Genomic DNA, 17,060 nt, shown 5'->3' on the forward strand with positions numbered 1-17,060 from the left:
GTATGGCAACTTGAACCGATGTACATACGTGCAGCTTCTACGTTGTGACTGAATGAATGATAAATATGGGATAAATTAAAGTTGTTCATGAACAGTACCAGAGAAAATGAAATTCATCATATAATCTTTTCATTAGCTGTACTGCTTTGTTTTAGATAATTCTGATTTGGTATAAAACATCTTTATTTCATGGGCTTCTAATATTGTGAAGTATTGAAAACATTTTTTTCAGTCCATGATATTTCAGCCATTTTTGCCCTCTTTATTAAACGTTATTATACAAACAGTATTTGAGATTTATTGTCGATTACTTTGCATTTCCGTGTTGAACTCCCTTACTGCTTGATATTGTACTACTGATGAGAGCTTAATACTTTTATTCCTTTTTGAAACTACGAACTATTGAATGTATACATATTTATGCAACTTTATTGAAGCTTGAGTGATGCCGATACAGCTGAGAATGCAGCAACGATATCTAAGCTCTGAGAGTAAGGTTACGAAGGATAAATGGATTTCGAAAAATTCTACCGAATTGATAGTTGCGCGAAAACTCATCTCGATAGGCTCAAAGGACGATGAAGAGCGACGGAAATTCAAATGTAAACCAATAAAATATTTATGCAATGATTGTGAGCGGTTTTGGGCAATGAAGTCAAGAGAAATAAAAATGACAGAGAAGGTAAACAACAGTAGACAACTGCTCCGACTCATCGAGGAGACAGGTAGCAAAACGTTAGCCATTTGTAAAAATATGCCAGGAAGAGACGGAACCATAATTTACCCTTATTTTAAGATATAAGATCGATGGAAAGAACACTATACGGAAAACTTCAACTGTTACCTATCTACATTCCAGTTACCCACTATTCTAAAACAATGTACATGGAAGACTAACACAGTCCACTTAAATCTTAATTAGGTTGAAAGGTTCATAGCTAATATGCGGAAAATGAGATAAATGGGACCTGATGGACTTATTGAGAAGATTATTAAGGACATTGATCAGCATTCGTGGTTAGGTTAACGGATATATTGGTTAGCGTTTGAAAAATAAATTTAGTGGAATTTGACTGACATCGATCACGGATTACCCCAAATTATAAGAAGAGATGACAATCCTCTTGTAATAACCACAGACGAATCCTTTTAACTAGAGGTCCCAACATATTAGACGACTATTCGAATACAACCGCCCATTATCAGTAGGTTACGAATCGGCTGGGATCACCAAGAATAATCATTTTCAATAAGTTACTAGTTTTCAACAAGTGTATTAAAACAACAAGGTAATAAATGATATAAAAATGATTCTGTACAACCAGCTTGTATCCCCAAAGGAAAAGATTGGTTCGTTTCAGCAGATTGATATCGGAATTAAAATATATTCTCTTTCTTTACTTCTCTTTCAGGCACAAGCGCACACTTGCAAATATACTTATATTATCAACAATGTGAATATATATCTTGATAAGTATATGTTTAAATCATAATGAATGCTAAACTCATCATTTAACATTAGGTTTATTAAAATTTATTCTTCTATTAAAATGATCCTAAATTTTTGAAAACTTGTAATGAAAAAACGATATATACAATTGTTTTGAACTTAACAATGTAAATATTCAAACAAAATATCCTTCTTTTCATATTGTTAATTGTCGTCTTTCTTAATTAGATAAAGTATTACAATTTTTCCCTACTATTGAAGTTATTTCAGAGATAACATGAAATTTCTGTCTCATATAATGATCTACGTAGTTAATTTAATAATAAGGCATTTTAATGGTTGAATTCATGAGCCGATTAAAGCTAGACCACCATGTAAAACCTGGAAGCACTGGACGGTCGTTTCGTCCCAGCACGAAACTCCTCAGCAGTGTGCATCCACGAGACCGCACTAAAGGGACTCGAATCCAGGACCTCCGATATCAGGTGAAACCACTGAGCCGACATACAATGGTATTAATGTCTAACATCAACCAAGGAGTTATATACTAGAAAGAAATGGCCATCCAGTGCTTCTACGTTTTCAACGGTGATCTGACTTAGATTGACTCATAAATTCAACTATTAAAAGTTCACCTTAGATGGTTCATATTTATTTAAACGTACTTTCATTACAACTTAATATCAATTATTATAAACTGAACTTTTGTTTTTAACCATTAAAAAACTGAAAATATATACCTTGAAGTCGAATGAATTCATTATGATTTACAAATCTTATTTTCAGTTACTTCTTTCAAATTTATTAACGTGACTAGATATATCAAAAGCTTTCTTTTGTATGAAGCTATTCTTTTGATCTTTTTATTTTAATGAACACAACAGTACTAGTGCTTTAAATGCTTTTAACTTATTTGAATAGCGTCATAAAATATCACCAAAGGAGTGGAACAGAGTTTGTGAAATATTTACTCATATTGGGATCTAGGTACTTATGTCTGACAAAGAAACATTCATCCTGTGTTCCACAGCGAACTACATTTAATCTTTTCCTGACAAATTGGTACGTTTTTTTAAAAATTAACTACATTGCTTAAATAACGGACAGTCATTTAGCTTTTTTTTATATAGATAGACTTAATCATTCCGATAAGTGAATAATGTAAATTAAAAAAGTCACTCACCTCACATTATTCTTGTTCAACCTCATAACTATTATAGAAATAAATTGAATATTTTACAAGTCACTTAGTATTAACGTAGTACAAATATGATTTTTATTAAGTTTAAAAATTCTTCTATTTTAAATATGAATTATTCTGATAAACATAATAAACATCTGAATACAATCGAAAACACTTAACTGATAGTTTCATTGGTTTCTTTTTAGCTTACATATAATCATAAAACTTTAAACATAAAGCTAGAATATCAAGAGTTGATTAGAAAAAGCTTTTAACTAATATTAATATCGTATCCAACTAAATATTTTCTTCAATAATATGTTACAACCTAATATTCTTTACAAAATAAAGTATAGTTGACAAGGTATTTTAATTCTTTATTATTATTCATTATATATATGTATGAATAGTACATTGAATTGTTTTTAATTCATTTCAAGGTATGGAATGTGTTAGTTTATTGAAGTCTCGAGGTAGAGTTAACCTCATGATCTATTTCTTTATATTGTTGTGTTATAGATACTGGTTAATTTTTCCAACAAAAAAAAAAAGAAATAAGCAAACTTAATAAAATGTTACAATATATTTTGTTTATTTAATATTTATCGAAATTAAAATAATTATAGTATTGTAATATTTATATTCTTAACATAAGTTGGAGATGACGAATGAGTTCAAGGAGGATATAGGTAGTAGTAGTAGTAGTAGTAGTAGTAGTAGTAGTAGTAGTAGTAGAAGAAGAAGAAGAAGAAGAAGAAGTTTAGTAACTCCTGTTGCCCCTCGGGGAGGAGCATAAGCTGCCCATAAGCACTCTCCATCCAACCCTGTCCTGGGCAATCCTTTCCAATTATTTTCTGTTGCTATTCATCCTTTTCATATCTATATCCATTTCCCGACGTAGTGTGTTCTTCGGCCTTTCTCTTTTCCGCTCTCCTTTAGGATTCCACGTTAGGGCTTGACTCATGATGCATTTTGGTAATTTCCTCAATGTATGTCCTATCCACTTCCAGCGTCTTAACCTAATTTCCTCTTCAGCTGGAAGCTGGTTTGTCTTCTCCCACAGAAGACTGTGACTGATGGTATCCGACCAACGGATATTGAGTATCTTGTATAGACAACTATTTATAAATACTTGTACCTTTTTGATTACAGTTGTTGTAGTTCTCCAAGTTTCAGCTCCTTACAGTAGGACTGTTTTGACGTTCGTATTGAAGATTCTCACTTTGATATTGGTTGACACTTGTTTCAAGTTCCATATGTTTTTTTCAAATGTAGGAATGCAGCCCTTGCTTTGTCAATCCTCACTTTTACTTCTGCGTCCGATCCTCCTTGTTCATCGATGATGCTTCCCAGGTACGTGAAAGATACCACATTCTCCAGAGTTTCTCCATCAAGTATGATTGGGTTGGTGTTCTCCGTATTATATTTGAGGATCTTACTTTTTCCTTTGTGTATACTGATGCCTACTGATGCAGAGGCGGGTGCTACAAAGGAGAATATGAACTGTAAGATTATTAAATATCTATTTGAATATTGAAATGGATACGAATGTTGCATAAAATATAATTGTAATAATAATAATAATAATAGATGAGACCTAAATTGGAACTGGAATGATTTTGAAATGAAACTAGAATTAGACCAATGAGTGATTATATTTTGATTGCAATAAAACTAGTTTTAAAATGATGTTACTTTATTTAAATGAATTAGTCCGGAATAGTAATAAACTGATCTAATATGAATTAGAATAAACAAAAATGACTAATTATCAGTTTAGGGGTTGTGGAGATTGTTAAGTTTTTGATTGAAATCATGAGTCCCCCACTAGGACGAAACGGCCGTCCAGTGCTTCCAGGTTTTCCATGGTGGTCTAGCTTCAACTGACTCATGATTTCAATCACAAATGGCTAATATTGTGTTATTATTATAATGAATGTTAGAACTAAGGAATAAGTAGTTAAGTTAATCTTCATAAATAGTAACTAGCTGAATTATTTTTGTGACAAATCAAGCAATAAACATCATTTTCTGCAAATTTACGCAGATGAAAACTTACTTTCAGTCATCAATATCTTGTTTAATCAGCAATAATATTTTATTTGTCACATTCAAATAATAACTATAGTCTAGACTTTTAAACATCAGATTCCTATCAACTACAGAGCTGTCACTATTTTGGTTCCTTCTGGCTATTCTTATTTAGGGCTTATATGATGAGTTGCTGTTGGCATATTAAATTATTGATTGGATTTCTTAATGAATGAATTTAAAAGTTGATCACTTCTTTGATGTAGAGTTCTAGTGAGAACATTCATACAGAGAGTACACCAGCTGATTAGTTACAAAGAAGAATAAACATATGTCATTACCAATCAATGTTTAAAATGTTAGCCCTCAATTACTGTTAAAAATCAATGTAACATTGAATTAGACTCTAGTCGTACACTATAGATAGGCAACAGTTCGATTTGTAAAAAATAAAATACCACGTTTCTTTAAAAGAATTGAGATGAAAATTGATAATACTTGAAGTAAAAATAAATCAGTTGAACTATCTCACCTCAAAAATACTTGATTCAGCACCTTTACTATGAATATGATACGTTCCATCAGGATGTTTAGCCATAATACTCATACGTTTTCGAAATGAGTCAAATTCTAGAATAGCATCAATGGAATATTCCATAATTTCTGATTGACCAGAACCATTTTGTAAACATTGATCATATTCTAGACGATATATTCTGGAATGTGAATTATTCTCATTGAGTGATGTACCCATAAATAGAATGCCAAGTTTTGCTGCACCTATAACGAGTGCTTTTTCATCTGGTGATGTTGCCTATAAATGTTTTGCATGAAAAATAAGTAACAATATGTAAACACTTGAAACAATGAAATGAATGAAACACCTAAAATAAATTTCCATAATCTATTTGTCAACTGTTAAGTCGTTTAATCAGAATGATAGAAATTGGTTCAAATTAATCCAACAGACAAGAATAATAGTATATATATATATATATATATATATATTACAAGAGGTGAGTTATCTAGTCAAACTAATCCATAAACGTTTGGTCAGTTTTAGGTAGTTTGTCTTTTCTCAAAGTCATTCTCCTTAAGTAATGTAGAAAAACACTATAAAGTGATCAAAACTCTCCCTCTTCTTTGTTTCGTGTTGTTTTCTTTGTCGTAATCAGATGAATGTTAGCAGATAAACACCGAGTAAAATCTTCTAATCAGTAATATTCCAAGGAGTGAATGTTATAGTTCGGGGGTTGAGCTGAACATAAGAATAAAGAAATAATTCAATATCAACGTTTTGCAATGTTAAAACTGCTTCGTATAATAAAGACTTTAACATGGTGTATTAAACAAAATTTCAGTGTGAAATTATTCGGATGTGTATTGAATTAAACGCTAGTACTCTTAACGCATCTCTCAATATCTGGATATTACAGTTTATATTCCCGCCTTTGTCTCGAATACTTCAACAGACAAATCTTACAAGAACAATGTCGAGGCAGTCCTCACAAGATGCACATATGCCGAAAAAAAGGCTGGTCAATTACAGTCCTAAACATCATTTGGAAGATTCAAACAACTAATACAAATGTATTAAGAATTCATTTGCCAACTATATCAGGATCCCAACGGTTTTTTAAAACTGGTTTCTTTTTGAGGAGGAAAATAAATAATGTTTCCAATGTTCAGAAAAAAATCAAAGGCGACATTGTATATTTCAATAATAAACGAAATAGGTGGAAATCTACAATGAAATAATAACTTATCAAAGGTTTAGGATGTAATCTACTAATCGCAGACAAAGGCCAGAAAACTTTGATTCATAAATTCCCAGAGTTATCCTTAATCGTTTAACACAAATCATGACTAAGTTATTTCATGGCTTTCATTTACTTAGTTCCGAATGAAAGTTTCACTGAAACAGTTGTTAATGGATTAATGTAACACCTATATATGAAACAATTAGCAAACTGGTTTAAAATTACGGTTGCCAAAATCAAAATTCAACTTTACTGAGTTGAAATTTGAAGAAACATTAAGCTCAATAAATCATGAATAGATTAGATTTTAGTGTTTCTTTGGAATCATTTGAATCATTACAAAACTGTTGCTTAGAACCTTAGGTAATATCGAATCGTAGCATTCATTTTAATAATACTTATGTACTCACTAATGAATAGCACTGAAATAAGCTTTCCTAGTTATACATTATAAGTCGGAATAGATGAAGTTCAACTCTCTCGGGTATAAGACAATTATTACTGTTAACCTTGTATGATTTTAGAATTGAATTAACATCCAAAATCAACTAACAAAACAGTAAACAATTGACATGGATAATTTCTGGATGTAAATTAATCTAAGACAAATGATAATTCAATTATACTGCGAATTGATTTGTACAACCATTCGTCGTAACAGTAGTTGAATAATTCTATAACTATATGTCCTAAAACAAACTAGAAGTCCTAATGGTGTAAAATGTTCACCAATATCCTAGGAAACTATTTCAAACTTCATCTCACTACTCTGTTCTGAACTTCATACACCAGCAGGCTCTAAGATTTTTCATCAAATATAGTGTTTTATTTGAACACAATAGCAGTAACCTAAATACTTTGAACAACCGCCATCTGCAGTTTTACTGTCATTCCACGAATGAATAAGAGATTAGAAAATGCAGACCTCAAGAACAGAACGATATACCATGACCTACGAATTTTTGGTCGTCGGTAGTAGAGCTTTAGAGATTCAGAGGTGACACATCTGAATTTACTCATTAAAAGAGCATATGACCGAACTCAAGCAAATGCAAATTTTTGTTCATCGGTAATTCATTGTTGGATTAGAATGCTTTTAATTTCACTACTAATAATCAATCAACTGTATTCTTTCCAGTTAAACTTAATGCAAAGATTTTACAGTCAAATGAAAGACAATGAGCAATATGTGTAGCTCAACTATGAGAGTTTTAGTGAAACAAAATACCAGAATAATATAATATCTCTTATCAATTTATAACAAACTAAATATATAAGCTACTACTTTTAAATACTTCAGTTGCTTGATGACTGCGATATATGGGGATAACAAGCAAATTCAGAATAGTAAATTTACGTGGTGTTAAAAAGCTTAATAATCAAAGTCTTAAATCATAAGATTTTTTCAAAGAATTAAAATTTTTTCATGATACCTAGATGGCAAAAGTGAATGCGTAGTATGATAATAACATAATATTTCATCTGAACATTTATACCGTAACTCAACATTAGAGGTAACAGTAAGTTACTTCTGAGGTTAGGTTTATAGTCAAGACTTAAAAAGCATATACAAGGCTTTTTGATTAAGTTACACAAAACCTGCTTTTATAGGAAAGCAAATTGTTTAAAAGTAAAATGATTAGGAACATCACAGATTGCGTAGATGAAGAAAATATTTCTAAAACTCTAGTAACAATAAGCAAAGTATGAATAACAATTCTACTTTGTGCTACAGGAACCAATACCACTTTGCGTTTCAAACCTTACGTATGTAGACAGGAGAAAACGTTGATGACTTACCTCCTTCCCGGTAACAATAAGTTCTGTGAAATAATCTCCATTACCATATAACTTCATATTTATACAGTACTTCTAGCTTATATCCATTGAATTAGCCTTATTTTGATCAGGCTACTTATTATCAAGCTAAAGTGCCAGCTCAATATTCTAAAGGTTAAGCGTTCGTTCAAGAAACCGAAGGTGCTGGGCTCGAGTCCCGAGAGCAATAACGCACATGCGAATTGTTGAAAAGTCTCAAACTAGAACGAAACGACAATCCAGTGCTTCTACATTTTTGACAGTGTTCTAACGCAGATTGGTCAATAATTTCAATGAAATCCAATAAACTCTACATTAAAATGTCATCAGTCATAATTTATTAATATAACAATTATAATCATTATTTTCCGTTATAAATTTCGCCTTTTTAATTCTGATTAGTTCCATTGAAATAAACAAATGATTTCAACTTCTTCCATAATACATTATTAATCTTATTCTATTTAAAACGTATCAAAAAGAAAGTAAATAAATGAAATTTAGTCTTTTTGTTTATTTAAAAATAATGATTTTAAAATGCCGCCAAAATTAAACTCTCTAATCAATTAGTTCTCCTTCGAAACATTTACAATAGCAATGAATGTTATTATGAATTTATTACGTAATATTCTTTATTAAGTATCAAATTTACATACATTAAAACATACAAACATATTGATCATTTTCTTGTAGAATAAAACACAATAGAAAGTACAATTGATCACATCATTACTTTGGTAAAGTGACCTCAAGAACTCAAACTTGTATAAATTTATTAGGGTTTTCTGTTGAGAAGAGAAAAAAAAAGAGAAGAAGACTAGTAGTTTAGTCTATGTATCTCTATTTATAAATACCATTTAAGTTGGTCAAGAAAAAATAAAATCAGTTTAATAACCTTGGCATACATCAACATTGATTGATGAAAAAATACAAATAACATATCAAAGCTGTGTGATACTGTTATAATTGATGAAGATTAATAGACAGATATTTCAATAATGAAATGTTTAATACATTACATGTTTAGTAACTAACATTAACGATTGCATTTTGTTTCGTTTTATTCAAAGAAAGTATATTTTAAAAATGATGTTCTATCATGAATCGATATTAGACAGATGCAGAATGGATGAAGATAAAAAGGAAGCACTGATCATTTGTTTTGTTAAAACAGTGTACACGCATACACATACATGCCAACAACTTTATCCTTGATATATACAAAGTTTGTCGGTCTGTTGATGGATATGACAAAATTTAGTTTACTAAGTCGAAATCGAATTTTCCATGATTACGACTTTAATCAACGATAACTTTTACCATGGTAGGACTTCACTAATGTGCGAAATCTATTTTTCATCCAGTCTTTATTTAGAGCAAAATTATTCTCAGAGATAACAAAGTAAGCCATAAATGATACTGGAATGGATTAACCATGCGTAAGGTACTAACATGAGTCACAAAAGATTCTAGGATATAAGAGGCTTTTGAATCCCTAATTACTTGCTTCAAGCTATGTGAATAAATTATTCAACAGGTTTCAAAGATATTTTGAGCAATAAAAATGTTAAGGTTTAAGTTAAAAGATCGCCATTTTATTTAAATGTCACTTATGACTTGCCCTTTATAAAATGAACTGGCTTCTTCGTAAAAAAAAACTGTTAACTAATATTTAAAATAGAAAGCAATTGATACTACCCACTGATGTAGCTGTACATATAAGAGCCGGCTATTAACAATAAGGTTACAGAGTGAAAATGAACTCTGATCTTGAATTTTGGCGCGAAATTGATCCATTCATTTGGTTAAATAGAGTTTTAGCATTATAGCTGATGTTAGTTCGTGATGAAAAACCATATATCTGATTCATAACCCTAACTATCAACTGAAAATATTAATTCTAATTCCTCACACTGGTTTATTACCCTCATTTAGCCGTAGTATGTAGGTAGACATTCTCAAGGTCTCTTTAGTGTCGCTCAAAGGTCTCGCCTATTTATGTTATTTTTTTAAGATAAAATGCTTTAAATGATTTTTTTATAATGAGGTTGTTAAAACTTCACTGATTGACTCTACCCAATCCACCTTTCTACTTAGAACACAATGTAAAAAAACAGAAATATTTTCGTTTCTATAAAGTCATGTGTTTTGTTTTCACCGTTTATTAATCTAAATTCAGCATCATGTAAAATTATACATTTCTAAACTACAAAAATGTTGCATGAATTACTTTTCAACATGTAAACATACTTTTTAACCAAGAAAGAATAATATTTAGATGTTATTGATCTGGGACATTTGCAATTTGATCAATGAAGAAAGCACTATTACTCATAATTTCTTGAAAAAGAAAGCAAAAAAACTTTAAGACTCAGTAGAATAATCAGCCATAGAGAGAGTAGGGTTTGAGACAAGGTATTGACTCAAGTTATTATAGTTTACATCAATACAAGACTCCAACAGGATGAAACAATAATGATAGAAACAATAGTAATACATGTTATTTCCTATTGAGAAGAACCAGAAAATTCCTCGAAAAACGTCAAAAGAGGCTCTGAAAACGCTGAGAAAGCATTTAATAGAGGTTTTGGAACAATCATCAAAGAAGGGAACAGTCACATATCGTGTTTCTGATTGGATAATTACCTATGTTGCTAATAAGTTTAGTAGCGTTGCAGTAATTCCTGGAATCTCTAAGCCATCTAAAATGTTATAAGTACCCTAGATTTTCGGTACATAAACAAACCTTGAAATAAATCGTTCCTTATTTCGCGTCTTTTCTTTCGTGTTCAGGTTGCTGTATAGGCTTAATCTGGGCGTTAATAGAAGAGCTTAGGAAACCGGATCTAGCGTAGACGTTTGTGCTGATGATGTTCGTTTAGGAGAACGGTGAAAGCTCGACGACCAAACCATCCATCAAAATCATCCACCTGAGCTACGAATCTACTCCATCAATTATGCATATGGGCTCCAGGATCCTGAGGGAAAAAATGGCGCATGAACCAATTATTGGTCACAGGCTATCATGGGCCGTTGATCCACTGCCTTGTGGATCAGACCTTTAGGTCGAAGGCTCCGGGTGTGACCTCCTAAGAAAACCACGTGTTTCGATCTGGGCACCCGGGTAGTATCACGACCCACACACAAATCAAGTGACTTGTGTGGTTGATATGTATTCGGTGCCTCTTTGTATCAATATTTATGTGTTCAAATAAAATAAAATAATAATAACGTGTTATGTAGAGTCAAAGAAACAGAAACAAATGTGAAATTAGTGATAGCGATCATAATTAACAATGAGGAAAATAAGTTAAAAAGAATGAATGAAATCAAGAAATATAACTTATTATTAATAATAATAGCAAATAAGGAAAGAAAACAATCACATCCTCATGACTAGAGAAGAATTCTTAGTTTTCATTGTTTATTTACTATATTTAAATTTTGAGAACTTTTAACCATCCAAGTATTATCAATGAATTAAGTTTATTATAAAATTGACCAAATAGATAAATGAATTAAAATTTCCAATTCATCTCATTTAACTTGTATTCAGTGCTTTAATCTACCTTGGCTTCATTCCATTGTAAAAAGAACCTATCACATCACTAATTTTTGTTAATTACGTAACACTATTATTTCAAGTTACTTTATTCATCATGAATTGAACCATTGAAAACTTGATAACTAAAGGAAATCCTAACAAGTATACTATCATCATCCTACATAACAACAAACTATTATATTATCTCATGAAGATAGTGAATTTTTTAAACCAATCAATCTATCAGTTAACATTTACAACTCTACTCTTAGTTGTTATACTACTTTAAATGTTGATCCAATTAAATAGATAATTTTCTTTTATATAAAAACGGATAATCTATAAATAGTATTGTCTATTTACCAAATCAATATTTTCATAATTGAAATCATGAGTTGACTTATGAAAATACTACCATCTTTATAAATCTTCAAATGGATAAAAAATTAACTTTAACTCTCTTATATACAAGATGAAATAGTAAACATGTATATGATTCTCATTTAGAACTCTTAATTTTAAGTAAAAATATCCATCAGTGAAATTCAATAAAGGTGAAATACCATTTCAACAGATGTAAATAAAAACGACTTAATATACTTCTAGGAAATAATTTTGAGCTTTAAATACATTATTTAGACATTACATGCTAATTATCTTTGATTTATTTTATGGAACTTATTAATTGAGAGGTAAATGTTAAGTGAACAGAGTTTGTTAATAATTTATGAGGTACAGTAAATCAGCCTGGAACCCCTCTGGTGCTACTGCAGGTCCCAAGCCCGGATAGAGGAAGAAGGTTGAGTATGGGATTATTGACCACATCCCGTAGAGAACTAACTCGCTAAAAAATGCTAGCCAGAAAAAATAATTCAAACCATTTAAACTCTGAACTGGGAGTTAGGTCTTCATTTAAAAGAGTCATGATGCCTCAAAGTGAAAACCGATTTCCTTCGGAAGTCATGAGGCTGATTCTCCTTCTGACAACCAGATAAACCATTTAGGCCCAGGAGAGAGTGGGTTGGAGAATGCCGGCTGGCGGCCTATGCCTCACTGGGAGTAACAGGCGTAAGTAAGTAAGTAAGTAAGTAAGTAAGAATAAGAAATATTTATTTCAGTTTGTTGAAAAACATTGTTATTCTATTAACTATTTAGTATAAAGAAAAAGGTTAACCTCTCTGAATTTAATAATTCTTCATATACATCTAGTTTGACAAGACTATAAATAAACCGGAATTTTGAATGATCACGGGCAACAAATGTAAATTCTAGTGAGTAAAATGCAGAAATCCTGGACAGTGAAATTTACAATCTATCTAAATAATCATTTTACGCAAAATGCAATATAGTTTCATCCTATTGATACAGAACCTGTAACTGATCACCAAAAGAAAATACTAATTTCTAAACTTACTTTGCCATTGGAGCCAAAATGTAAAGCCTAGTTAAAGCACTTGACTCTCAACCACTGGGCGGCATACTTGAACTAGAGTCCACGTACTTCCTTTTAAAGAACTATATCTAGTATAATTGGTCATCAGATAAATAGTACTATTTAAAGCTCACTTGCATAATCTAGTATTTAATTAGTTAGTTGTAATAAACCAAACTAAACAATAAGACGTGAAACAATTAATTACTTATGAAATATTACAATAACATAAACAAGATGATATAACAGATGTAAACTAAGCAAGCTTAACATTAATCTGATTGTTAAACAATTTCCCTTCTTAGTTTCTATCTCACCCTAACATTTAATTACCTAACTATTGCTTCAATCCAGTGTAATATCAGAAGTATAAAAATTAAAGTTCAGTATATCATTTTTTGATATTTTTAAAAATCATTGTTTTTGAAAAGTGGTTTAATTTACTGGAAAAGGCATATAAGATAACCATCCAGCGGTTGTATCATTGAACGTATAAAAACCATATTAATTTCAATATAAAAATGTTAGAATTTGTTGCTACATTCGTGTTAAATAAGACTATGAATTAATAGAGATGATCCAGAATAACAAATATCGGTTCATCATAAAAATATAACTCAGTTATATAATATTTTTTTAATCTTAGAGAAATAGCTAATAGTAATGTGTTCTACTAATGGACTTTTTATTAAATTACAAGCTTAGTTTTATAAAAAAACATATTCACCTGTAATTTAAATGAACGTGTTCTTATTGAAGAAATATTAGTTTTCTCAATCAAAACACGATGTATATTTCAAAGTGTTTTCAAAAACTTCGGTTAATTAACGTTATCTCATAGTATTTGTATACTTTGATAAGACGTGATGTTTTCTGTTGAGGTTTTAAACAATAGCTCTAAGTTCACCTGGCATTGTTTTACTTATATCTTCCGATTTTTGTTTAGGACTACAGTTGATCAGCCTCTTATTGACATATGTGCATACTGTGCGGATTGCCTCGATATAGCCTTAGTTCACAAGCATTATATGCAAAGATGGATAGTGGCTAGCAGTGGAATACAAAGTACACATTTCGTCCTATTTGGAAATCATCAGCTGGATGTACCTGTATCTCAGAAATGATGTTCACTCTGGCAAGGTGAATCACCTCATAAATTGACATTAGATGGACAACCACTGATATTTATCAACAGATATCTCATTTTTTGTTCAGAAATTTTCACCATTACTCATTCAGAAGTGCACATTGGCTAAACGTCAAAACCACTAAGATTTATATTGATAATCTTGGTATTCAATAAAGGAGACGTACAGTTATTTGGTGTAATTAGTAAATTACTGTAACATTGTTCACGTAGTTGAATTCTTTAGTATTATTTTAACAAACATTCTTATAATTTCAATAAAATGTATGAATGGTATTCTACTTATGAAGGATCTTAAAGATAACTTATATAGTAGTGGTTATTTCTGATAAAAAGTTCTTACACTGCGTTAAAACAAATGTTTGACTTACTATCTATCACATTCATTTACAATAATCTTTACCTTTTAAATAAACAAAATCATTAAAAATAAATTTCGAATTTAAACAACAATAATAATAACAACCGTTTACCTGATAAAAGTTTTCCAGACATATATTTTCGTCTGTTCTATTTTGTTTTACTGAATCCTCTTCATTAACTTCTACTGTGTGACATAATGCTAATGTTGTAAGACAATGTAATAATTCATTGGGTAATTTATTATTATTATTATTATTATTGTTATTAGATGTATAATTAAGATATTCATTTGCTAATGTAATATTTTCTTTAGATTTATTTACTTTATTCAATATATAATGTGGTACTATTTCATTGTGTTCTTCTTCATCTAGTTCAGAATCAGATGATGATATAAATCCATAATTATCATTATAATATTCAGATTGAAATTCATTTGATTCTTCATAAACAACACCAATATAACCAAATTTATTTATTTTTTGTGAAATTTTTTTTAATCGAATTGATTTCTGTGTATTCTCCTTTTTCCTATTCTTAGTATTATCATTGATATTTTGAAGTGTACTATCATTAAAGACATATACTTTATCTGTATTTAATACAGCTAATGTATGTAAATTCATTTCATTTTTAGTTAATGTACCAGTTTTATCACTAAATAAATAATTTACTTGTCCTAATTCATCAACTAATTGTGGTGTATTTGATTTAGTTGATTGATCTTGTTCTATATCATATAAATTCATATCAGCTGATATAAAATATGCTGATGTAATTTGTTGTATTTCTGTTGTTATAATTAATGATATTGGTATTATATAATTTAATATAAATAAAAATCGAAATACCCCTTTAATTTGTATCCAATTTTTAAAATGTTCAAATGGTATAAATGGATTAATTAAATTATTGATTGACCAGTTTCTTGTTACCATGGAAAATAATATACAAAATACAATCATAATAATAATAAATATAAATAAAATTTGATTAGCTTTACTTTCACGTGAACTATATTTACGTTTGACTTTTTTAGAATTTAATAATAATTTTGTATCATTACCAGTATATATCACTAAACCAATAATAGATTTTGTATTTTTTAACTTTGCACCTTTATATAATATATTACGTAATGTTAATGGTTGTTTTATTTGTTCATTTAAATTTGTTGTAATACAACCTTCAAAATTATTAAAATCTTCATTTGGTTGTTGACAATTAATTTTGATATATAATGATTTCAATATATCATTATTTAATGTATAATTAATTGAATCATTTATATAATCTTTATAGACATTTTGTGTATCTAATAAACAATAATTTGTTTTAATTGTATTTTCACCATCTAAATTTGATGTAGTTATATAACATTTACAATTATGATTACTTGTTGCTAAAATAATTAAATCACATGGAAATTCTTCATTATTTTTACATAATATTACATCACCAACATGTAAATTTTTTGATTTTTTTAATATCCATTTAATTTCATTTGTTTTTATATTAATTTTCATTAATGGAAATAATTTTTCATTAATTTGTTTATCTTGTTGATGTCTTAATATATCATAGATTGCATCTTTAATTATAGTAACTAATAATACAAATGAAAATGGACCAATAATAGCAAATATTGATGTAGCACCATCAGCAAATAAATGTATAATAGCAACTAATATAAAAAATATATTTGAAATATAATGTAATTGTTCATAGAGAATTTTTGGTAAAAAATTCCATATTGTATAAATAGATGTTATAATTTCATTATTACAATATTCTTTAATATATGTAAATGTTATTGGTGAATAATTTTCTATACGATGTGCATAGATTGTTCTTGGTAATGAAGATGATGATGAAGTGGATTGAAATGTAGTAGTTATATTTGATGAATTAATAGTTTTCTTATTCGATTGATCCATAAAGAACAAAAGAGCAAATTCAGTTATTTATCTAATAATAATAATAATAATAATAGGCGTAAATTAATCTTTTTTATGTTTTTTTTGTGTATCAATCTATTTCAATTGATGAATAATTTTAAAAGTAAAAAAAAATGAACTCATGCAATACATTTTACAAATTTGAATGAAGTAACCAATAAAAAACAAGGTCATTGTTATTGGATTGCACCCAATTAAAATGATATGAGAATGATAAGGACAAAAACAATATGAATAATATTAATCATTGACAAGTATATCAATAAAAGATGACTCATTAGTATAGGATGATTTGTGAAGAATGTAAAATTTTCTTGGTTTAAATCATGAACTGTTCTTAGTTAATTCACCATTGAAAATTTAGGAATATTGAA

General features: G+C 29.4%; 1 protein-coding gene across 1 annotated transcript in view; it reads right to left on the bottom strand.

Moving 5' to 3' along the window:
* The window catches only part of MS3_00004232 (uncharacterized protein), a 35,957-nt gene extending 19,178 nt beyond the window's left edge, over positions 1-16,779 (bottom strand). Inside the window, exons 1-2 of the mRNA XM_051212122.1 lie at positions 14,839-16,779; positions 5,197-5,478 (exon numbers count right to left, since the gene is read on the bottom strand). Coding sequence (XP_051073320.1) covers positions 5,197-5,478; positions 14,839-16,665 — 2,109 coding nt within the window. The 5' untranslated portion in view covers positions 16,666-16,779. The remainder of the gene's footprint in view (positions 1-5,196; positions 5,479-14,838) is intronic.
* Positions 16,780-17,060: the final 281 nt, after the last annotated feature.

This window comes from Schistosoma haematobium, chromosome 1, assembly GCF_000699445.3.
Source record: "Schistosoma haematobium chromosome 1, whole genome shotgun sequence".
NCBI lineage: Eukaryota > Metazoa > Platyhelminthes > Trematoda > Strigeidida > Schistosomatidae > Schistosoma > Schistosoma haematobium.